This window comes from Myiozetetes cayanensis, unplaced genomic scaffold, assembly GCF_022539395.1.
Source record: "Myiozetetes cayanensis isolate MyiCay16 unplaced genomic scaffold, myiCay2020 scf5-8, whole genome shotgun sequence".
Lineage (NCBI taxonomy): Eukaryota > Metazoa > Chordata > Aves > Passeriformes > Tyrannidae > Myiozetetes > Myiozetetes cayanensis.
The window spans coordinates 51,607,067-51,631,877 of NW_026087742.1; the positions used below are offsets into that span (position 1 = coordinate 51,607,067).

The following is a 24,811-nucleotide window of genomic DNA, read 5'->3' on the forward strand; positions in this document are numbered from 1 at the left end:
TCTGTTCTCTCTTCCATCCTTCCCCTGCTCAGTATTAAGCCTTTTATAATCAAGTAAAGTAAAATTATAAACATATTTCTTCCACTTCAAATTATGAAATAATAAAATATTTATTCTTTGAATAGCATTTGCCATCTGAGCATCTTAAATTCGTTTGCAAATATCATGCTAGCTTTTGAAAACATCGTGCCTAGCTGGAAAAAAAAAAAAGGCATTGATCTTTCCCATTTACTAATGAGCAAAAATGTTAAGTGTTTCTCATCACTGGCATCTGACAGCAGCTGGCCACCATCAGGAGGTTCTCAATACCTGGAAGATAGACCCCAGGTACCTTATTCTGAGTCTAATTGGAACCTTTCTATTGATTACAGTGACTTACGTTTTATTATGCATGAAATGTGTCACAGAGTCTGTCTTCTAACTCCATGTCCTGTACTTTAACCACATGATCACCCTGCATCCCTCGGGTGAGAATGACTACTCACATTTCCTCACATGTTAGCTTCTCTGTCATTTTCAGTTTAGCTTAGAAACTCAGGATCATGAATTCTTTAAGATGCTACTTGTCTGACCTGGCCCCTGATTTTAATTGTTAAGATTCAGGCTAGCATTCCAGATGGTCCCCTCTACCAGGGCTGCACAAACTGGACCTGGTCGGGGTTTTGCCATTTTTAAGGAAAATGCCAACTGTTAGTCATTTTGCTTGTTACTGAATATCATTTGGGATGATACTAGTGGGCAAATTCCTAAAGGATATTTGACATTACTGCTCTGGTGAATATCTGTAGCCAGTGTTATTGAGTAAGCAGTTTCATCTATGCCTGATAGTCATCTTATGGAAAAAAAGACTAAAGGAAAAAAAAACAACCTACCCAAGAAATTAGAACACATCTGTCTTTCTTTTTCTTCCATCTGTCAACCCAGGACATGTACCATATCATTTTTTTCTGAGTGTGGGAAACATTTTGCTTCCTCATTATGAAGTTAAACATATACACCCTAATTTTGTATTATTTTGTTAGTTTTACTGGTTTTGTTAGGATTGCTATTCAAAATATGTTATTACGGAGGGCTTCTAATTTCAATTTTAGAGATTTTGAACTATGCATTTTCCGAAGAAATAATGATAAATAACCTTGTCTCTACAGAGCAAAGCTCATATCCTCTGGTCTTTTTCAAAGTGGACACAAGGCATTTCTCTGATCTGCTACATATATATGTTTAAAGCTCTTGTTTGCGTTTGATGTAGAATGAATTATTTAATAATTGTGATTGTATTCCATTCAATGCAACTAGTTACAACTAATATTGTCTCTGGCTAGTCCCATGGGAAAAAAAAGGTCATTTTGTGATAAGCCCTTATCCAGATGTAGTCTTGCCTGCTTTTTTTCCTTAATTACAAGAAATCTTACAGAGAAATCCCTGTTACCAAAGAGAGTGATCTAATTACCTTACCTTCTATTTTTCTCCTATGCAATGTTTCAGCTGTTGTGACTCTACCTCAGTGCAGTGTATGTTCTGTTTTAAAGAGTGAAGTGAATACATCTGTGCCAAGTGGGACTTGGCTGTTCTATAACCTTCATATATGGGAGATTTGATCTAACCAAATGTGATGCATGTTTGACACCTTAGTAGTTTGGTTACTTTGTCTTTACATAATGGAGGTATTAACAGAGTTATTACCTGTCAATGAAATCAGTATTCCTTACTGCAGTGCAAGGCCTCCAGTACCTTTTGAAGAATAACTGGAGGATTTGGCCTTTAATGAAACATGCCTGTCATTTCATACTGAAATGTCGATCTTGCTTTGACTGCCACATCATTTTTTGCTACATTTGTTTTGGACATGGTGTAATTCAAAAGTTGGGGGCAGGCTTCATTTATATAGTTTATTAATTACACATAAGAATTTGATGTCCATTTGGAAACTAGAGAGATAAGCTATTAAAAGAATATATATTTAATTGATTCTAGGAAATTCAGGCACAGGAATCTACACACACGGACAAAACAGTGACACACAAAACACTTAACATCAACCCTAAATGATTATTTAATATACTTAAAGCTTGTTTAAGAACCCATAATCAGATTTAATTTTTTTATATCTAAGGAATACTTATTAGCACATATTGGAAAAGGAGATCCAACACTACGAGGCAAAAAAGTAGATTATGTATGATCAGTGTCTCCAATACAAAAGATAATATGTGAGTAATGTAATTTATATTTGAAAGGTTGCTAAAGTCAGAAAACTCATAACAATGACCATTAGAGGACAAGAAAAACTAGTGATTTTATTAACTGTAGTGTTAGTGAAAATGCTGATAAAAAAAATCCCAATACTTTTGAGGCCAGTGGAAAACTTTCCCATGACTTTACCAGGCTGTAGATTAGGCCCATGTTTATTCCCCCTTCAAAAGAAATTCAAAAATGTGTGAAGAACTATTAAAGTCTCAATTTCAGAGAATTTTTAAAGCATTGTTTTGCCTGCTCTTTTTATTGCTTTTTTATACTACTAGTAACTGTAAAGTAATGACATCTTCCTCTGCTCACTCTCTCTAGAGAAAATAGGAACCTTTCCACCTTACTATTTTTTGAAGAACTAGGTGTGGTTATCTGCCATTTTTGACTAGTTATCATCCTACTTGCAGTTCCTGTGGAAATATCTCAGACTTCCATATCTGTGATCTGTCAACAATAGCAATCAAAATAGGGGGTTTGGATGCATTCTTTACATGCCTTGTCAACATGTGAAGACAGAGATAATGTGGCTTCCACAGGCATTGAGTTCTGTGATTTTTTGTGCAGTTTGATAGCACCTTAATCTCAAAGTACCACCATGCATTTTCATCTGTCTGTCACAGAAAGGATCACATCAGAGAGGATTCTGATCTGCTTCTATGTGAGAAATTAATATTAAAACAGTCAGTTCAATTTGCCCATACATAGAAATAATTTATTTAACAATTGTTCTAATGCTGAAATCTCACTCAGAAGTGTGTTTTGTCAGTTCAGTAGGTAGCTAGTAGTGTAATGTAGAATGCATCATGACATAACAGCAATAATAATAATGGCCAGTCTTCGCGAGCGAAGATCCGGGGAAGGTCTTTACACCTTCCAGCCTGCGCATTGGATTTTTTAGGTGAGACACAGTGTGCGCGGAACTGAGCCCACCCTTTAATCCTAAGGTTCATCTGCCGGGGCCAAGCGAGCTTGGACGGTGGCAGCGAGGTCCTCAGGACGTAGATGGGTTGCCTTTAAGGGCTAACGAGCTCCACCTGCCCGGGAGTGGCCCTGACCGGGAATCGAACCCGGGTCTCGGCGGTGACAGCGCCGCGCCTTTACAACTAGACCACCAGGGGCTCCATAACAGCAATACTTGTAAATTATTGGTTTAGGTTTAGATGCAAGCTCTTTGCACTTCTATTTTTAATATTCTCTGGAAAATGAAGACACATAGGGCATGTGTATATACCTTTACAATATTTTTGTGAGGTGCAATTTCATTCCATTGTGGCTCTGTTCTTTTTGTGCTTTTATTTAAATTACTATTGTTGTGTAAAATAAAATGTGAAACGGAAGGTTTGTGCTTGTCAGTTTCTCTAATGAAAAGCTAGCATTTGCAAAATATATACAAATTACCCTTGAAATGTTAGTAAATGTTTAGGTCAAAAGTCTGCAATCCTTGGATATCTGTATTAATTAACATGGTTGTGTGTACAAGGTGGAAAGTGCACAAATAAATCTATCAGCTTTAAACACTGGGATCAAAGGTTATGGCGTCCAAAAAATTCTGTGAAATGAGAAAGTTGCTAGTATGCATATTTGAAAAATATATGCACCGATCACTAAATTGTTTTATATTAAGTGTCCAATGTCCTGCTTTCTCCTATTTTGTAGACAGAAAATGGACAAGTCACAGGCCAAGGTCGTATAAAGTTAAGTAGTTCTCAGAATGTGACTTGGTGAATCTATTTCCACAGAAGCTAAGTAAAAGTAAATGGGTATTATCATCAGTTGATGTAACCTCAAAGACTTCTGCGATGTTATTCTTTTAGGTCACTGAAATTCACCAGTGTGAGTTAACTTTACTAACAATAATCTCAGGCAGCCCAAATTAGGTTAGTTCATCAATATCGCACCATGAACATGGAGTATGATTTTCTGCTCATTTCAAGGGGAACAATGGCATTGGCAGCATTACCTAAAACTATCCAGATGATAGAGTTCTTTTTTTCTATATAACTTTTAATGTGTCAAGAGTATGCCATATGTAATTTGTGGAAAATACAGAAAATTGGATGGAGTCTAATAATAATAGTGATTCTTGTCGGGTCTCATTTGACTTCTACTTGAGGCCAGCAGAAAATATATCCTAATTGTTTTTTCTCAGTGTAAGATACCATTGAGAGTATCTGCTATTTTGATAGTACAGTAGTACCACATTCACATGGCTGATTTTCATGCAAAAGTCCTTTTTCCTCTTTCCCTTTTCATCCTGTTTGTTAATACATGAAGTTTTAGCTTTCTTACTGGCTAAACTGCTGATGTATTTTTTTTTATAGAAATCTCTGTGTGGAGACACCTTCGTAGGATTATTCTTAATTTTTTCTCTTATTTGGGATTATAATTTTATGTATCAGAGACCTGCCCCTACAGCTCACATCACACAGAAATGAAAGACCCATTATCAAAACAACAAAAAAACCTGCACATTCAGCTACAGAAAATAGGAGCATTCACTGTGGATTTAGTTTTTCAAGCTTTGACTTGGAAATCATAAGGTATTGCAAGAGAGATGTACGCGTGTGTTATGTGTGGTAGAAGTTCGTATTCAATATTTGTAATATACATTATTCCCTGAAGAATCCTAAGAGAAAAATCCTAAGTGAAAAGCTGGGGATTTATCTATTTATTTTCATTTTCTCTATCACGTGTTTGCATATGCAAAATGAAAACTCCAATGCTTTGTGAGTTCAAATAAAAGAAACAAATCCTGGAATGAACTCAGAAAACTGTCCTTAGAAAGCAGTTCCTAAGGACATCCTGCCCTTATGACAAAACATAGGGGTTTATGGTGCAAATACTCTAGTTCTTTTCCTATTAGAGATGCAGATATAATTTAACAGAGGTGTTTTAATTAACTTATAGGGTGTGCAGTCAATTGGGATAATAACATTAGTTTCAAAATTAAAATATTCTAGAAATTGCATCTTTCCCAGGATGCACTAGCTTAACCATATTATCCTTGACACTCATGTCCACTTTCAGCTTTTCCAATGTGGATCTATTTATCTAATGTGACAGCTGTAGTGTCCATTGTGTTGATAGATGTACATCTGCTTTCTAGAATTATGGCATGTAAAAGGTCTTATCCTCAAAGGGCAATGCTGCTGCTGCTTCTGCTTTCTGTGCTTGTAGGAGAAGACATGACTACTGACTCAGAATTAGTTTTAATCTAGTGAGCTGTCAGTGATAGATACCTGTTACACGCACTACTACTAGTTCAGGAAGCAATGTCCTGTTGTACTATTCTCCAACAGCATCCTTACATTGAGAGCCTTCTTCCTTGCCCTCCTCCTTCCTCCATGCTAATACAAGATATCCTTAGAAGCTTTATGAGAATTCTGGTTTTTTTTCCTGCATTTATTAATCCTTGATGATCAACATGACCTTCTTAATTGCATTTCTGCAAACTCAAATAAAAGTGAAGATTGCCATCATGATGTCACTTTGAGCTCTGGTTACTTTAGAATGTGATCATTTAAAGACCTTCAGATTTTTTTTTTTTTCTATTTAAAATAGTGTTAATCTGACTGCTCTCTGATATAAGACTTCTTAGTGGACAGCTGGCCATTTGCTGCTAAATCTGAGGATATTGAAGTATGTTTTTCTTCCTTTTATATACATAATTAAACCCAAAGCAATCAAATTAGTTCTAATATAGAGCAAGGGCTGCATTGCCCCAGGCAAAAGATTGCTGCCTGTACACAAGATCCATGGCCTGCTTGATTTCCAAGGTTATATGCAGTACTAAAGAATGCTAATGGAACAGAATTCTAAAGGCGTTTTTATCACATCTTTCTTTTTCCTGAAGATCACTGGAAAGTTTCCTGCTTCTTTGTACTGCAGAACCCTGCATATCTGCTGCAGTCACTGACAATGATGAAAGCATAAATACACAGCGCTTCTGAAACACAGTAATATGCAGCCTCAATAATAAGGTGCAGTATTAGTAATGATTATTGACATGATACCACATGTATCAGTTTGCTCAATATAATTAATAAACCTTAGTTGATGTAACTCGTTAAATACTATAGACCTAATTTATGTTAACATCATAAATTAAAATGCAAATATAGCAGTCGATATTTTCATATATGACAGTAGTAGGGTTCTTTTTATAAGCAGCCTCCAGATAATGTCCAGTCCTCAGATGGGAAACATTCTCTATAGTTTCTTCTCACATTTGAAAATGTAATTTATAGTTAAAAGAAAGTCCCAGAAACTTTATTACCCTGTTCACATTACTGAAGCTGGATGAGTTTTACAGAATGTAAATCAGGGTAAATATATTATTATAATTTAACTTGTTAATTTTCAGCAACAGCTGTTTCTACATTTTAGTATTTCATATGCATTATTGATCAACACATGCTTTTACTAATGTAAAACTTCTCCGAGTGTGGAGAAGTTATCCTGGTTATTGTTGTAATTGGTACAGCACTTCTGAAACACTTCTTCAATTGAGTGCACTTGTAATGTGCATTATCTGTCTTGCTAGGAGTAGCTCATCACCAAAATCAAAATAAACAAATAAACTGAAGATCACTGAAGTCTTTAAATTACTAAAGATCACAGAAAATACAGTTCTAAAATGTTTATATGTAAGTTAGTCTAGGATCTTTTCGTCAGTGAGATCTGTTCCTTCAGGTTCTTGTACCTTAAATATTTTTCTTAAACATAACTAAAATTTCAAGTGTTGAATATCTAAAGTCAGGTGCCTAAATAGTTATGAACATAATGCATGATCTAGTTAGGTTAAGTCGGGGCATTTAAATTTGAAAACTCTGAACTTCATGTCTCTCTGCTGTCAAGGGTTATAACAACAGAGCTGTCAAAGGAATTATTCTGTCTTAGGTCTTCTACTGTGCCCAAGTTTACCTTGCCGTCTATGGTAAATGATCGAGTATGAGAATGTCAAAAAGGTATTTTACTGTTATTTTACAATCAAATATTTTTAGGATGGCTTGAATGTTCATTACAGCTGCCTCTCTTTCTCCATTAACCACAGATCTGTTTAGAAAACTATCCAAATTACAACACTAATTTTTATTAGGTATATACAAAGTTGTTCAACTTTTTAGTGAATCCTTTCTCATTTTTTTTCCCACAGAGTTTCTGGTAAGAAACATGTAAAAAATATATCCATCTAACATGGTTTACTGACATCTAGCCATTTGAGTGAATAATGTATCTGAACACTAGCTTAGTTGTCTACTGGTAATACAACTGGCTATTTTCTTTTATGTTGTATTGTGTACAGCAGTTTCCATCTTTTCTCCCCACTTGTTTTTCCATGCATCTGAGATATGAATTTGCATAATTATAGTCTTAGAACTGATTTTATGAATCTCAGACAATTAATCAGAAGAATGGGGGCTAAGATTTAAAATGTTGAAAATTTATTAGTGTTTTACCAGACACCTAAGTTGAACAAGGTAATACTCTGATTTGGACTAGATTAAACTGTAGAACTTATCTTTCCTGTTAGGTCAAATTTGCCTTCAGTCAAGATATTTGTAGGTAGATAACAATGCTTATTAAGAAAAGGAGTAATTGCCTTCTAAGTGGATATTAGGAAGGCAAAACAATATAAAACATATGATAGTACTGTATTTAGTGTCTTTAGTTAAAGGTTTATCGGTCTTTTGAGTGTCCAATTGGAAAAAAAAACTCCTACAAAACACAGAATGAATTTTTGGTGTAAAGACTATAGTTTCATGAAATAAAATGAAGGAACATCGCAGTGTAAACACAGGAAGAATGTGATATTTCTTCAAAAGATGACTGAAACCACAAGATTTCACTGCAAAACTGTCTCTGCAAAACTGAAACAAGTCCCCGACTAGGGAGGCTGTTTGTTCTCCACATTCAAATGTCCTTGGGACCATCAAGCTGTCATTTCCTTCCCAGTCAGTTGGTAGACTGTAACTGATAATATTTTTCACCCTTATGAAAAGGCCAGTTCTCTGCAGCCTAGGTAGCAACAGTGATACAATAGGTGACTATGTTTATGCTTTCTTTTAATATATTGCAGTGTAATTTACAGACTTCTATGAAATTTTGGTACTGAGAAATTGAGCAGAAGAAATCAAATTTTTGCCTAGTATAACAACAATTTACATTCTGAAATCAATACCAAAATTATTACCTTAGGGGGAAGAAAAAAGTAAATACCTAGCCACTCCAGCTATTTATATGATAGCATGGTATGAGGAAGTAGCATGAAGATTCCATATGAATTGCTTTTTCTTCTTTCGGTCTTATTTTAGCTTGAGAGGTTGGTCACAAACTTAATCTATCTTCATTATCTTGGTTCTGTGGGTAAGATATGAAGATGTGTTTGGAGAATGGATTATCCTGTGATGCAAGCAGGATCCTTGAATAAGGACTCCTGTGAGGACTGCATGAGGAAGTTTGGTTTAGATGTAGCAAAGAAAAAAAACAAACCACCAAACCTATTTGTCTTAGCAAATTGCAGGAATCTACTGCACAATTTGTACATAACACAAAGTTGAGCCAAGATTATCAGGGAGAACACAAAAGCGGCTTTGGCTAAGAAAGTAAAATGATTTTATCTCAGATTTATATTCTTTTGTGAGCTTCAGTGAAACATGAAAGAAGAAGGTGTATTTCAGTGAACTGAGTTACACAAAGCCATGTTTGAGGTGCTTTGTGGCCTTCCTGTGAGACACTCTAAAACTTTCAAAGAAGGTCAGAGTCCAGAACTGTATTTTGATTTGTCTTTCCAATTTGGAGAATAACATGTAGATTGTAGATTTTAGGGGCCTTTCACCATGCAAACAGAAATGCAAAATCATATAACAAACCAATTATAAAACAAATTATTACAACTACCATATGTTAATTCAAAGACCTTACCAGTTCATTCAGTGCAGCAAATACAAACATAGATATGTTTTGTCTAAGTTTCCATTGTATTTTAGTTTAAAAGGAATCTCCTTATCCCAGATCACATTCTTGCCACATTAAAAAAGTGCACTGCTTGTGCTTGCAGTGTCAGAATTAAAGAGAAAAAGTATTTATGAGAAAAGAAGGGATTAAACTATAGCTTGCTAAAACTTTATTTTAAAGCTTGGTGGTGTGCCGTGGCTCTCCTTTCTTCTCCTCTGAAACTGTTATTAATCTGTTTTTGTGACTTGACCTCTATTTACAGTCTTGACCTTGTACAAAAATTTTAATTCATGTTTTTGTACATGAACCAGGAATCTCTGCTTTGATCCTGGAAGGAATAAATTTGATCAAACAGACATTTTCCACAGAGGCATTTGGAATGAAGCATAGATTTTTCTTGTGTCTTTACAACATTTCTTAAACATGTTCTCAAACATGTTCATAATCAACATTTAATACATTATGGGCTTTTTAGGGTATTTGTCTACTGTTTACACTTGATTTTATTTTAGTATGTTTCTCCTCTGACTTCTTTATTCATTAGTGGGGTTTCAGTACATTATGTCATCTTAGATGACATAATATATGACATATATAATATGACGTCACTATAGATTCTTTTGGTATTTTTCCAAAAGATAAATTGTTTTTTTCAAGTTTCTCTTTTAAGCCTCCATATCAACAATCTTTCCATAAAGAAAATATTCCCAAAATGTTTTCTTTGAAGTTGTTTTTCCTTCACAATATTCCTTTGTCCTTTTAACACAAAATGTAGCATAGTAGTTCAGAAGGGAATGGTAAACAGTTTTTGTTGATGTAAAATCTCCATATCTGAATTCAAATGTCTCAATGACAACTAAAGACATGTCCTGCTTGAATATGTATTCTGATATGCAAACCTACATCCCATTCCATAAAGCTTAATTTGACTTGCTGTGAAATGGATGTTTTAGATGTTTAGACTTCTGCCAGTCTGGAAAATCAAGGACAGAAATCAAGGCTTTTAACTTACAATGGTTCTGAGTGGAGAAGAGGGCATTTTGTTTAAAGTACCTGATTTGTAAACTCAAAAGGCAGCTGAGCTTGTTAAAATTCAGCAGGTTCTATTTGCAACTACCCAGTGTAGAAATGTTTTTTTAATTACAGCGTGGTTTATAACAATGGATAGGATCTGTAGCCAAATTTGTCCCTGTGAGACATTCAGCAATGGAACAATAGTATAATTATTTCTGGGATCCCTGATTAGCAAAAACAATACAATAGTAGTACAAAGCTTGAAAGCTTGGGTTTTGGAATAAAAAAAGAGCAAAAGCTCCTCTTAATGCTGATTTCTGTAACTTGCTGTTTGATTCAAGCACATAATTGGAAGTAAAATGCTTTTTAGAAGCTACTGTACAAAGGAAATAACTAAAGAATTTTGAAACCTAGTGCTTATACTTCCTACATTAAAGTTCTGCTTCCAACACAGCTTGTAACTCACCTACCACAGGACATTTCAAACACTCGATATCACATGACATGATCTTTCCTGTACTTCAGGCTTTTAACACTCAGATCCACAAAATACCTTACACTATTTGCAGCCCACTTTCTGACTATGTATAAGGGTGTCTGGGAAAATAGGACAGTAGCAAAAAAGCTTAGTCTCATAACAGTGTCCAAACCTCACTAATATTGGCCCACCTTTTCTAGAAATCAATGCTGAGGTATAATTCCTACCAATTCACTTGCTTAGGTAAAGATTTCAGGATTTCTATGGAATTAAATTAAAAATTGTGGTTTCAGAAAACATTTCATACAGCTAAGATTGTAGAAAATAAAGTACTTCAGTACAGAGTCATGTTGTCTGCTCTGGAAAAAATATGAAACTGCCCCAAGTATGTCCAGGTTTTCTTTTATTTTCAGTTAGAATTGACAGAATCACAGAATCAAATAATGGCTGAGGTTGGAGAGGACGTTTGGAGGCCTTCTAGTCCAACCCCCTGATAAAGCAGGGATAATTATAGCTGTTTGTCCAGGACTATGTCCAGATGGCTTTTGAATATACCCAAGGAGGGAGACCACACAGCCTATCTAGACCACTTGTGCCAGTGCTCAGTCAGTTAAAAAATGTCAGGAAAATGCTTCCTGATGTTCAGAACCTCCTGTGTTAGTTTGTGCCCTTTATTACCTTCCCTGTCACTTGTCATCATTGAATTCCTCATGCCAAGAAAGGGTGAAAAATAGAACAGAAGAGTATATAAAGAGCATATATAAGCTTCAACACAAATATATTTTTAAATATTTTCAGTGTCTCCAAATAAAGTATTGCAATGAAGAAAAATGCAATATGCTATGTCAAGCACAGCTTCTACTTTTCTGTACTTGATCCGTAAGGTTAGAATATCCCCAACCTCTGCCATCCATTACTCATCTCCACACGAGTGTTTTTTGTTGCTATTTTTATTGGCATTTTCAAGTATCACAGCTATAATTTATATTCAGTAATTCCACAAATTACAATTGTTACAAAGTGCTAGGTACATATGTGGCTTTGCTGTTGCAGGAAAGAAGCAGCAAGAGCAGCTTTGTGTGCCTTTGATTTGATATAATTTTGGTTGTTCTGCGTAAAAAAAGTATTGACTGGTTGACCACCTGGTCCAAAAACATGAAAAAAACAAAATGTTCTGAATAATACTTGAACTGTCCTATTTTTAATATGAGAGTTTGCTGTCCTTTATCACCATCTGAGATAGAGTTAATTCTTCTCTGTATCTCTTGTGGGAGTGAAGCCATGCCTCACTTAGATGAGCTTTATAGAATCTGCTGCAATAAGTGATTAAAAGAAGAATGATTCCATGTAACTGGTACTAATTGTTTTCCTGAATTTTAAACTCAGCCCAGGTTCAAAAACCCATTGAGTCAAATTGTTCTGAATGATATATTAAAATTAGTTTGACACAGGTTAAAATTGTATTGCTTTGACTGAATTCTCCTTTCAGTTCTGGGTTTAACATAACAATGATGTGATATTCGCTGATAAAAATAAGGACTAGATGTTTTTCAGAACCTGAAGAAAATCCATATTTCCCCCCCCAAAAAAATATTTGTTCATGATTGAATATATCACAGATATTTAGATTTGAATTTTGGCCAAGTGTTGGGACCTGAACCATAACCTTACCTCATGGTGTATATAATCCTGCATATGTTGTAGCATAATTGAAGTTGTTATCATTAGTCTCAGTGTTGTACTGACTATAAACCACATTACTCAAAATAACTTGATTCTGTCTTTAGGTAAAAAGAATTCAAAGCTGTGTTTGGTTGCACAAGGGAGTAGATAAACACAAACACAGTCTAAGTATGCTGTAGGATTTTCTTCTGAAAGTAGAGGCCCTGTCTCTACTGTTGTGGAGACTAGAATGTCAGTGTACCCTCAGTGAGGGGCTCGATGCTGGATCTGGACTGTGCATCACCGCTTGTACCTTGCCCATACCAAATGTGCACAGGGTGTGCATGTGGATTCACTGGCAAATTCCAAGCTGGACCAGCCAGGGAGTAGAAGGTCCCATGCCTGGTCAGGGGTATAAGGCAGGCAGAAGGGCTGTGCTGATATTTGCGGGGGACCCACAAGTACAGCCTGCTGGTGGGATAAGTATGTGAGTTCTGCATGTGTGTGGTGAGCACCCAGGGACATCAGCTGGTGAGCTGGTGACCTGTGGAATGTGTAAGGGAGGCTGGGATCTGGCAGGGGTGTTGGGCAAGCAAAAGGGCCGTGCCAGTGCTCAGGTAAACCATAAAGGTGTGTGTGTTTGTGAACCTGTGCAGTTTAGTACGTGTGTTGCACCTTCTGCCTCTGCCAGCCTGAGAAAAGAAGGGAACCTGTCTGCCTGTGCCTGTGCCTGGTGTGAATCCTGAATGTGGGGACTGCTGGGAGCAACACCTCATCTGAGGCCATCTGTGTAGCCACAGCTGTGGCCAAATCAGTGTCCATGTGTGTGGCTGGGATACATGCTTAGTTTGGCTACTGCAGCAGCATTGCTAGTGCAAAGGAGACAGTGGCAGATGCATCTCTCAGCCTGGGCAGAGACCTCAGGCTGGGCTCCAGCAGCCAGGCAGGAGGGTTCTGGACTGGGCAGTGGAGGCAGTGGCCTCATATCACATCACTCTGTCATAAGCACTCAGTACTTGGAGTGACAGTCTTTCCTTGCGATTTATATGATATGCCTAAGCTTAAGCTTTTGCTTTGAGTCTCCTTTTGTAGGAGGGTTGTTCCCCTCACTGTTTTGATGGCACAACAATCTAAAGTTTCTTGACAGACTGCATGTTGTCTGTCCATCATCTCTGGAACTGGATCACTATTTACATGACCTTTAGATTTTTTTTATAATCCTTTATAATGATTTGTGAAGTCCTTGATGGGTGCTCAGAAAGCCAAGACAATATGATTTTTTTTAACATTTAAAGTATGGATTTAAAAATTTATAGCACTATAAGCTAAGAAGTTACCAGTATTGGTGTCAGGCCTGTGTCAATTTACTGGCTGACTGGTTCCTGTCTGTCAGTATAGATTCAGAACAGATTTCATTTAGTATGAGGAGTTTTTGTTACTCAAGATCAGTATTTTTACTACATAACTTATGTTATTTCATAACTCATGAAACAGGACATTTTTGTAGTTATGTATTTTTCTGTTTATTTAGGCAGTTAATTAATTACAGGGGTTTAATTATTTTGCAAAACCTAAAAATGACTTTCTCACCTCCCTTATTTTAGGGTTTTATTTTCTCGGTCATTCAGATTTTCTCATAGAGTCTTTTAGGTTTAAGAGCAAATGAAGGTAATCTCCTTTCCTCAGATCATAGTGTAACCTGGGGCACAGAGGGAGAGATGTCCCACCACAGTGAGCATCTTACTGATTTTACTAGCAACATAAATTCTTAGTTTGGAAAAAGATCTCGAAATTTATGTTTCTGAAAATAAATGCAGGAAGAGAAGATTTTAAGTTGTGCAGTTAGCTACATTTCCTTTTTGCTCATATTGAAGGGAAAGAACATGCTAATGATTAAAAAGATTGTTCAAGGTGGTAGTTCCAGAAGAAAAAGTTGTAAGAAAAAGTAACAAAGTGTGAGGTAGAAGTTGTTTTAGTGACATATAGAGTTAGGTTCTCTGTTCATGTAAATGAATACAGCCCAATGACTCAGAGGATCTATTTGGTTTGCTGCATCTGGATTCTAATCCTAAAGCTAGAAAAGGAACTTAAAAGCCGAATACTAATTATAAAATCACAGCCAAGAGCAAATAGTATTACACTTATTTCTATACTGAATAACACAGTAATCCAAAGTTGAGTTAATCATCTATGTCCACCCAAGGGAGATGAATAAAAAGAAACCTAGTAGATGATATTGATCATCATATAAAATAGTAGTAATTACCATTAACAAATAGTTTTTAATAAGCAAACATACAGTTAGTACTATTAACTTGAGGTTTTTCTCATTAAAAGAAAAATTTAAAAAGAGGAAAAAAACCCAGGGGAGTTGGAGCCTGGTGCTTTTTCAGGATGGATACAAGGCACCTGATTTTAACTACTTTAAAAATTGTTAACTAGTGGAAGATACCTGTTGTAGTATCTTCCTGAAGTTCCTTTCTCTTCTGGCTCTGTAGAAATCTTGAATCATTAGCCTAGATATAACCTAAAAGTTTCAGATTACTAATATTGATAAGAAGTAACCACTAAACTAAATAGTTATTCAGCTTAAGATAAACTTTTTGAATCTCTCCTTTATCCTAAATCAATCAAGCTAAACAGACCACTGAAGCTGCTGAAACTCATTTTTGTGGGAAGATGTGCTTAACTTAATTTAGCCACTCTCTTGAGATATTCTTGAACTAGTTGTTTCCAATCCTTCAAAGATGCAGTGTTTTGATCCATGAAGACCTGTAATATTCCTTTCATGAATCCAACAGTCACGGCTGCTAAACAATTTGCAGCGGTGCTTTCAGCTCTGAAGCTCTTGGGGAATCCCTGTATCACTTTGTGGCCACAATTCAAAAAGTCAGATTATTTCTCCAGATGACAGAGGCTCAAAATCAATAGTGGTTAACTAATCTAAGTGTACACTGCAGGACTTTTTTTTCTTTGGAGATGACTGCAGGTTGTTTGTTTTCTTTAAGTTCAGGAAAATGTGTAATTCTGCCTCTCAATCACTGTGTTCTTTTGAATGAAGTATATGCTGTTTATTTTTATTTCTCTTACTGAAGTGATAATTGTTTATTCTGTTATTGCATCCTGTGAGTCTTTGCTGACCACTGTGACTACACGGATACATTATCAATCCTAATTATCCATTTTAGGTAGATAACTGGTATCAGATAAATATCCTTATAGATAGGTATTTATATATGCTACTATTCCTGAAACATAACAACTATTTTTAAGTGTTTGTTTAGTTTAGTGGACTTCTTCTTTTCCAGTTAGAACAGATTTGAACATCAGAAATATATACTTATTACATTTTCAGATGTAATTTTTTTTCATAACATAGTTTGCAGCGGTTTTTGCTTCTCAGATTTTTTTTATAGATCATGTTTTTAAAATTATGAGAAATATACCTAATTTTCTACTGATCAATTTCTTATGAGTAGCATACTTCACTGATGAGCATTTATAGACCTTTGAAATTTGGGTCTGCCATCTACCATCTCCCAATCCAAAAGCAAGCCAAACGAAAAAAAACCCACAAACAAACAATAAGCAACTGTGATAATAGTAATTGCCTCATAAACATTACCAGGGATCTATTTGTATGTCAAAAGTTTAAAAAAAAAAATTGGTCAGGATAACAGAAAAGAAGAGCACTAATCAGTGTGTCCTGTGCTCTTCTTTGTAGTCCCAGCGCCGTGTTACATTTCACCTCCCTGATGGCTCCCAGGAAAGCTGCAGTGACAGTGGTCTGGGAGACCACGAGCCAGTGGGTGGTGGAACCCTGATCTCACACCCTCTCCCTCTGGTTCAGCCGCAGGACGAATTCTACGACCAGGCTTCACCGGACAAGAGGACTGAAGCTGATGGCAATTCTGACCCCAACTCGGGTGAGTCACCATCACTGCTCTGCTTATCTGAGTTGCTTTGCTAACTTAGTTACATTCTTTTTAAATCTTTGAGCTTTGCAATGGTAGAGATGTTTTTAAGCATGTGCATGAATATTTGGTCATGTTATCTCATAAGGATTATTTGGAAATAATGTAGTTTGCCTGAAGTGCCTCATGTTGCAATTTAACTGTGGAACCAAAAATACACCCAGTGGAATAAACAACTTCATAGCAATTGTACAGTAAGTAAGAACAGCTCGGGAGAAGGATGTCCTACAAGGTAGCAGGTTTTTCTTCATGTTTGTAGTGTTGTTGCTATTTAACTTTCTACTTTGTTTTAGGAAAGTAATTCTAAATATCAATTTAAAGAGCAAGGACATGGAGGTTGCACTGTCTTTTAGACTAACATAGGAAATAGTAAATCAGTGAAGGACTGAAAAGTTTAAAGAATCCACATTTCTGTAACACACAATTACCCCTTCTAATAGCAAGAATCTCAGGGTTTCTTTGTTAGGTTGGAATGGCATGATGTTCTGTTTTTTGGAACTGTCAGATATGTGTTTCTGTACAAATATTAAGGATGTGCAGTTTGCCTAATTTGGGAATTCCTACCTTTATTCTTTCCTTCTCTATAATACGTTTTCATTATTGCTTTGTTTTTCTGACAGTCAACACTTAAAAGTGAAACAATGTCTTAACCAATACTGTGACTAGTATTTTGACATTGGAATGTGGAATGTGGAGACTTGGACATACTGAAAACAGGGAGGGGGCAGCGGTACTGCCCTTAAGCCTCTTGTTCTCTGTCTAGAATGTGGACATACAGGTTAAAAGTCTTATCTGTGCTCTTGGAAGGTAATTGAACTTGAGTTCTCTTCCATCCCAGGAGTATAGAAATAAGAACTAGTTTCTGTCTTTGGCATTTCTCCCTTTTGTATAGATGATTAAGTTGTCACTGGGCCTGTACAAACCAGGAAAGAAGGTGTCCTTGGGATCTGATGAACAATATTAAGGTCCATCTTCTCATTTGGGCAGAGCTGGATCTGAATTATGACATTTACATCATGGCAGATGAGAACATGACCCGTGGAATATTGACTTTGGAAATATTTTTCTCATATTTTTATGGGAAGACCAAGAGGTTGTGTTGGATGAAACCTGCAAGAAACATTTTGAAATGCTTTACTGTCTGAGAATTGCATTCTGGTTTATTTTCCCCTATTATCCTTTTCTTTTCTTCCTGGATATGACACCTGCATTTTATTTTCTTTACCAAAACAGAAATGTTGTTGGAACTGTGATCTCAAACCCTTGATCTGTAGAAATACAAAGAATGATAAAAGAATAGCAACTATGAATGGATTGACTCTGGAGCAAGAATGTATGTCTGCTTAAGCAAGTGAAGAGCTTAAGTGGAATTATCCAGTTAATTCTCTGACCATGTATGAGACTTGTGAAAGATTTAACAAGATCAGAGAGGAGTTTTCAGGCAGCATTTCATGTTGCCACTGTCACATTAGCTTCACCGACTCTGAATTGCACATCTCTTCAAAATGTGGCATAAAAATCCTCCAGGAGAGTTAGGAAAAAAGGACTTAGTAAACTTCATAGCAAGTTATTAAAAAGGTGGTTTGGGAAATTTTTGTTAAGCACATTGTGCAAACATAGTATATTAATCATGATCAACTTTTCATGCCTAATATGGATGCTAATAGATGATTAATCAGAATAAGTGTTCTTAAAAGCTATATGAAAAGTTTTAGTATGTCTGTGGTTACACCTGGTTTAGCCCTAGGGATGCTAAATTCGTATCAAAGTTATGAAGATCTAACCATCAAGCTGTAGTGATGATTACTGAAGTATTAAAGCATAGAATTTTTGCCTATTATCAGACATTGAAATAGTACATTCCATATCAGCAAATCTCACAAACTAAGAAGGGAATGATATGGTCATTACTGTGACAGAAATCATCCTAGGAAAACCCAGGCCAGGATGGGAGTGATGGTGCTCATTAGATGGATTTGACTTTTATATGCTATTCAGTATCAAGCTGTTGCCTAGGCATTGTGTCAAAAGTTATTTTGCTACTGGATGCACAAGTTTTTGGATGAGATGTGAAATGGAGTTTAAAGCAGTTTATGGTTATTGAAGATCCTGTGGCAATTTTCAGAAGAGAGAAATGCTGTCTGGTGTTGGGCAAAGTTACTTTGTGGGTATTTACATGAGTTCATAGTTAAAATAACTGGTGTAATATAATTTGAACATTGTATTCTTTGATACTTCTAAGCTGAATTTCTAGTTTTATTGCAGTGAAATGTTCAGTAGTTGTATTTAACTGTAGAGGTAGTTTCCTTTCAGTGGCTGTTTAAGGAATTGCTGTTTATGAAAATACTTGGGTTGCTCTAAGGTAAAAGATACAACTATAAAGTAAGGAAAAAATCATAGTGAAGAGGCATAGTATTACCATGTACATGTACTGCTACCAATTTTGGATGATAAGTGTTGCAGAACAATACTTTATTTCTATTTTAAATGCTTCAACTGAAGAGAGAGAGAACAGTGATTATGGGAATGATTGCTAATGACCTCTACACAAAAAATACAGATTTGTTCCACTGTATTTCTATGAAAGTTAATTCTAGGTAAAAGTTTGCTTCAGCTCATGAGAATGTGATGTTAATCTTGATAGTAAAGTCCTTGTCTCATGCTGAGAGCAATTTTGGTTAATGGCTTTAATGCTCAGTGAATTGTGTGGGTTTATTGTACACTGTGAATTTACATGAATAAAAGTACAACCATTGTTTCTCAGTATTAATATGTTGCTATTTTAATAGATCAGGGCCCAGGTCTTCAAAACCTGAAATGTATGGGGGGAAATGAGCTAAAAGTCTTGCTAACTTGCTAAACAAAGATATGAGAAACCTTATTGTTATATTTGCTTCCAGTCATTAGCTTCTACAGAGACACAAAAAGTACGATTACACGATTTAATGAAATAAACATACACAGTGAGAGTACATTCATCTAGCTAACCTGAAAACAGAAGTCTCTCACACCAGGGGAAACTGAAATGAAGAAAGAAGGCAAATACTAACACTGTCAGCCACACACTGTCACCGTGGTTATAAGGAAAAAGCACCAAGACAGAAATACTAAGTCCTTTATAATGATATGTAAGCTCAAGTTTGGTTTGCATTACTCAAACCTGTCTTCTTCATTTAGAGTCTTTTATTTTAACTTGAGGGTTTCATTTATTTTTCTTAGATATGCTGTCCATTTCACTGTTGTTAATTGATCAGTATTTATTGATAGAGGAGTATGATAACCTGTCAATTGAATCTTCCTTATAGTTCATTTTTGTCTCATTTGCAGCTTGATACACTTGATTCCTATAAAAAGTAAAAGAAGATATTCCAAAGGTCTGTCATCTGAGTCAAGTTCATTACCTTTTAGTATATCAGATAAGAATGCAGAAAACATTCCAGTTCCTTTAAGATCTGAAAAAAAAGAAAAAAAGAAAAAGGTCTCTGTAAAATAGTATTTAGTTTCACTACTTTATAGCATCTCTTATTACCAAAATTCTTGGTTTTTAATAGTTTTAAATGTGCATATCAGCAAGTGCACTTTTAACACAAACATCTTTAGTATCAGTTCCATTAAAACTGTAGAGCTCTCTGATGTATTTTGAAGTGAATTATTTCTTCAGTAATCACTCAAAAGAAAAGTATGTTTTTGTTTGCCAGCGGTCAGGTGCAGAAAGCTATTTTTCATTACACAACTGTGTTTCTCATCGGTGTGAACAAACAACGCAGCCTATTAGTGAAGAATTCTTCTTTCACTGTGGTTTAGTAAAGGTTTTTCAGGGACTTAAATTTAGGCTGGAATTGTTAACATATCTAAGGGTTTCATGTGGCAAAGCTGTGCAATAGAATTGTATGAAGGAAAAATGTGCCTCCTAGTGTAAAAAAAGGGAAAAAAGCACTTTCATGAAAATACTTGATAAATCAAACTTTGATAGCTGCAAGCTGTGGATGTGATTCATTTTTCTTCAAAGAGATAAAGAGGAATAGCATATATTTAGTGAAGTGTTAGAACTGCTCTAGGGAGAAAGACTACTATACACTATGGATCAATCTGTGCAATAATTCCACTGGTTTAAAACCAGACAGAAATATAATATTTATGTCTTCTGATACATGTTTATGAAGTTAAGTAAATGCTTGCCTAATTTCTACACCACATTAATAAGTAGTATCAATATATGTTACATAACACAAACTAATAGCTTTATAAAAACAGGGAGCTGTAGAAAAATTGTAAACCAGTGTTTTGAAGGTCATCCTTTTTATTTAATAAAATTAAATGTTCTGTCCTATGTTCTTAGTTACAACTTTCAAAGCAGTTCCGTGTTCTTAGAAGTTATGTTATAATGCTGTCTTTCAATAATAATATTTGTGGATAGCTTTTTTATTTTTGGTATAGTAAAAACTGTGTGGTTAAATTTGCCTGATAAGTATCTGAGTTCCCACTTTTTACTAAACCTAATACTATGGTTTAGTCAAGTGATGTCAGGGGTATTAAATCATACTCTAATTCCAGTAATAAGTAGGAATATCTCTGTGGCAGTGGTTTAATTATGATTAAGGTTCAGAGTCATGGCAAGACTGTCTTGTATTACACTTGGTCATATGATAGTGTCCCATGTGGAGAAGCTAAACCGTTCATGCAAAGAGCTTTGGTTTTACAGTGTCACTATCATTACACCCAGTGGGTGATGATGGTTTAACCTTGTGAGCATACCCTCTGCTTAATCCTGTCTTTCATTTTGCTGCCTCAAAAGTTTCTTATTTGACAATACTGGAGTAATCTATAGCTGAACATCCTAAGGTGTAGAAAGAAATACTACTCTGTTAATGCTTAGGTCCATAGTAGTTATTGTGTTTTCATAATATGAGAGTATGTGGACTAAAATAGGAACACTTACCTTTGAGTCATATCCTCCATTTTATTAAACACAAGTTCATACCTTAAACAGAATCTAACGCTGTCACATTTATCTACAGGCAAGCAGATTAAGAAAAACTGGAGTCAAGTTGGTGAATTAGCCTACAGAAGAGCTATAAAATAGTCTGAAGCCTGAATTCAATCTTAGCTATTTCTTTAAAAATATAAATAAAATCTGAGAGGCATAAGAAGGAAGTATTTCTAGCTCTTTACATCTCCTTGCTGCCTCATTACAGTGAGGATTTTAAAATAGTCTTGGTTTAGAAAAGCCACTGTGCTACATCAGTTCCTATTCTATTCTCTTTTCCTCCATACAACAAAGCCAATTGGAGTGTAAATCTGGATGCCATAGCCATTGAATGGGCAGTGAGAGGGAACTTGTCCCATCACTTCTTCCAGAGGAACACCTAATATGTCTGAACTTTCTAACTGCTGCTGCCATCCAAGATTAGAACTTGCAGGTCCTCAGCAGTGAGATGAAAAGGTTAAATGGGGCAAGGGGACTCTTAGAAGGGTTAGAGGATTAAAGGGAGGGGAAGGTTGCACATTAGACAAAAGTTAGTGGTTTTGACTGCCATCACTGTTGATATGTAGGACAGATGCTTTTACCAGTGGTGCAGGTTAAAACAAAAGAGTGATTCAAGAAATTAAGAATTATTTTTCTCCTATAAGTATTTTCTTCTCACAAGGATTTTCTTCTTATAACTGTAAGACCAGATCTACTGCAGAGATTCACAGATTTTTTTTTTAAGTGTCAAAGCACTATCATTATCTAGTCAAACCTCTGCCATAGCACAATGCTTAGTATTTCACACAACTTTTCTTAAACAGTTGTTTTGAAATAGTCCAGTGATTTATTTCCACTGGTGTTTAATTATGTTTTACATGGGTTTACATGGCAAGGTTGTGGGGAGGGGGGATGAAGAGATTGCTCCTGTGAGAAGAGACCAGAGGCTGCCCCCATATTAGACAGAACCAATTCCTGGTGGCTCTAAACCTGACCCACTGCTGCCCAAAGCTGCACATCTTCTGAGAGGAAGGAGTAAGAAAAATGTGAGAGAAACAAACCTGCAGACACTAAGGTCAAAGATGAAGGAGGGAGAGAGTGTACTTCAGGCACCAAAGAGATTCCCTCGCAGCTTGTGGAGAAGACCACTGTGTCCCCAGCAGCCCATGGAGGACCCCACCCCAGAGAAGGTAGGTGTGCCCTAAAGGAAGCCCAAGAAGAGCCCTTGCTGGAGCAAAAACTGTGACCTCTGGGGAATCCACTCTGGAGTAGTCTGTTCTTGAAGGCTGGTATCCTATGGAAGGGACCCATACTGAAGCAAGTAATCAAGAACTGTATTCCTTGGAAGGGGAAGAGTATCATGAAGAAGAAGCAGCAGATACAAAGTTTTGTTGACTGACTACAACTCCATGTCCCTCTACACCATTCACTGGCTGCGGCAGAGGCAAGCTGGGTAGGAGTCAGAAGAGGAGGGTATCAAAGAGTGAATTTGAGTCTGGGAAGAACGAAGGGGAAGAGAGGGGCATGTTTAGTTTTGTTTTTCTGGTTTCTCACATTCCTACTCAATTTTTTATTGTTGATAAATTAAACTAATCTTCCCCAGGTTGAGTCAGTTCTGCCAGTGATGTTAACTGGTGAGTGACCTCCCTGTCCTTATCTCAACCCATGAACTTTTTCATCTCATTTTCTTCCTCTGTTTTGCTGAGAAGGAGGAGTGACAGAGGAGCTTGGTTGAGTATTTAAAAGCACCAGAGTATTAAAATTGGTTTAATTTTCCCAGTTTCAAAGCATTTATCTGAAGTTTCTAGCTCTTGTCTGTGTGACTGTACTACCCTTTGTCAACATGAAATCTGTGACTTCCAGAAGTGCATAGATATTTTGAGGCCCAAGGGACTGTTTTGATTAGTATGACCTCCTGCATAATACAGGTTAGGAGTCTTAATCAGTAACATATAAAAGCATGTGTCTTCTGCTAGTGTCTAGAGAATATGTTTCAGAATGATTCCTTGGTTTAATGATCTTCAGTGACAGAGGAAATAGTACTATATTGCTTATTGACTTCACCTGAATCAAATTTTGACCTTTTATTTGATAAAGGGGATGTTTGGTGTCCATAGTTCAGACACGGTGCTCAAGTCTTCTTGAACCTGTGATAAACTGGCTTTGTAGTATTTTGAATGTTGCTACATTTCTATCTGTTTTTAATATGGATCCCATATCTGTATAGCACAAAAAAACCCAAAACACAAAAAACAGAAATCAAAAGCTAGTCTTAAGTTTCAAGTTAAATATTCACAATAAGAAAAAAAGAAAAACATATCTTCCGAACTGCAGACTTTTAAAATCAGTTTTTCTCTTTATCAGTTATTTTTCTGACCTGAGTGGGTTCTTTTCCATGCCTCATAAACATGTTGTTCTACCATACTTTTTAGCAGTAGAACAGCAACAGATTCTTCTATTCTTTAAAGACTTTCCATAGGAAATTAAAGTAAAAAGTACAACTGAATAAATATATCTTTAATCATGATGGAATATATTAGAAATATATTAGTACTCTAGGTGCTCTCTCAGTTAACTGTGTTTGAGACAATGTGCCTTTTAAAGGTGTGATAGTGTGACTATGGCAGCAATATTTGTTTTATATTTTTGAGGTTACTTTTTCTGAAATTCAATGAAGGTTATCATTGCCAGCTTTGACCCTTTTTTTACCTTGATACTATGATTAATTTTCTGATGTTTCACATTCTCTTACTAATGGAGTCTTAGCAGTGTAACTCCCTATTCACAATGACAAGTTGATTAGAAGAAAGATTATAGTTGTGAGAATAAAGGTGTTGAATTTAGCATGGCACTGTTAATTTCAGCATTCAAGTTGTTCCAATTTTTAAGTATAATTAGAATTGTTGATGGTTGCAATGAGAAAAATAACTCCATGCAGGAGGAAGAACCCCATTGCACGAGCACACACTTGGGCCTGACAAGTAGAAAACAGCTTTGTGGTTAGAGAACTGGGAGTCCTGGTGGACAGCACATTGACATGAGTCAGAAGGTACCTTTTAAGAAAAGAAATCAACCTCCTGAACTGCATTAGGAAGGGTGTTGCCAGCAAGCTGATGGAAATGATGCTTTCCCTCTGCTCAAAACTGGTGAGACACATTTGAAGTGCCAAGTCCAGTGCTGGTTTTTTCAGTATGGAAGGGAAATGGAAATATGGATTGAGTCCAGCAAAAGTCCACGAAGATTATTAAGGTATTAGAGCATCTGTTACATGGGGAGATGCTGAGAAAACTGCGACTGTTCATCCCAGAGAAGGGAAGGCTTAGGAATGATCTTATTAATGTGTGCAAATACCTTATGTTATGGGGGGAAGGAGACTAGAGAGAGAGCACCAGACTCTTCTCAGTGGTATACCAAATTAAAGAAGCAACACTGGGCACAAACTGTAATACAGAGAAGTTTTCTTTAAACATAAGGAAAAAACCCACATTTTCTTACTATTAGGACAATAGAACT

The 24,811-nt window shown here is 36.1% G+C and overlaps 1 protein-coding gene across 12 annotated transcripts in view; it reads left to right on the forward strand.

The window, feature by feature from the left end:
* Nucleotides 1-24,811, forward strand: part of PCDH9 (protocadherin 9) — a 680,196-nt gene that overhangs the window by 415,179 nt on the left and 240,206 nt on the right. For 4 of the 12 annotated variants that reach the window (XM_050331418.1, XM_050331419.1, XM_050331424.1 and 1 more), the window contains one exon: nt 16,083-16,284. The exons of 1 other annotated variant lie outside the window; for it this stretch is intronic. In XM_050331418.1, coding sequence (XP_050187375.1) covers nt 16,083-16,284 — 202 coding nt within the window. Of the gene's footprint in view, nt 1-16,082; nt 16,285-17,224; nt 19,099-24,811 lie in introns of those variants that run through there. 7 more of the 12 variants (XM_050331420.1, XM_050331421.1, XM_050331426.1 and 4 more) reach the window with 3 other exon arrangements.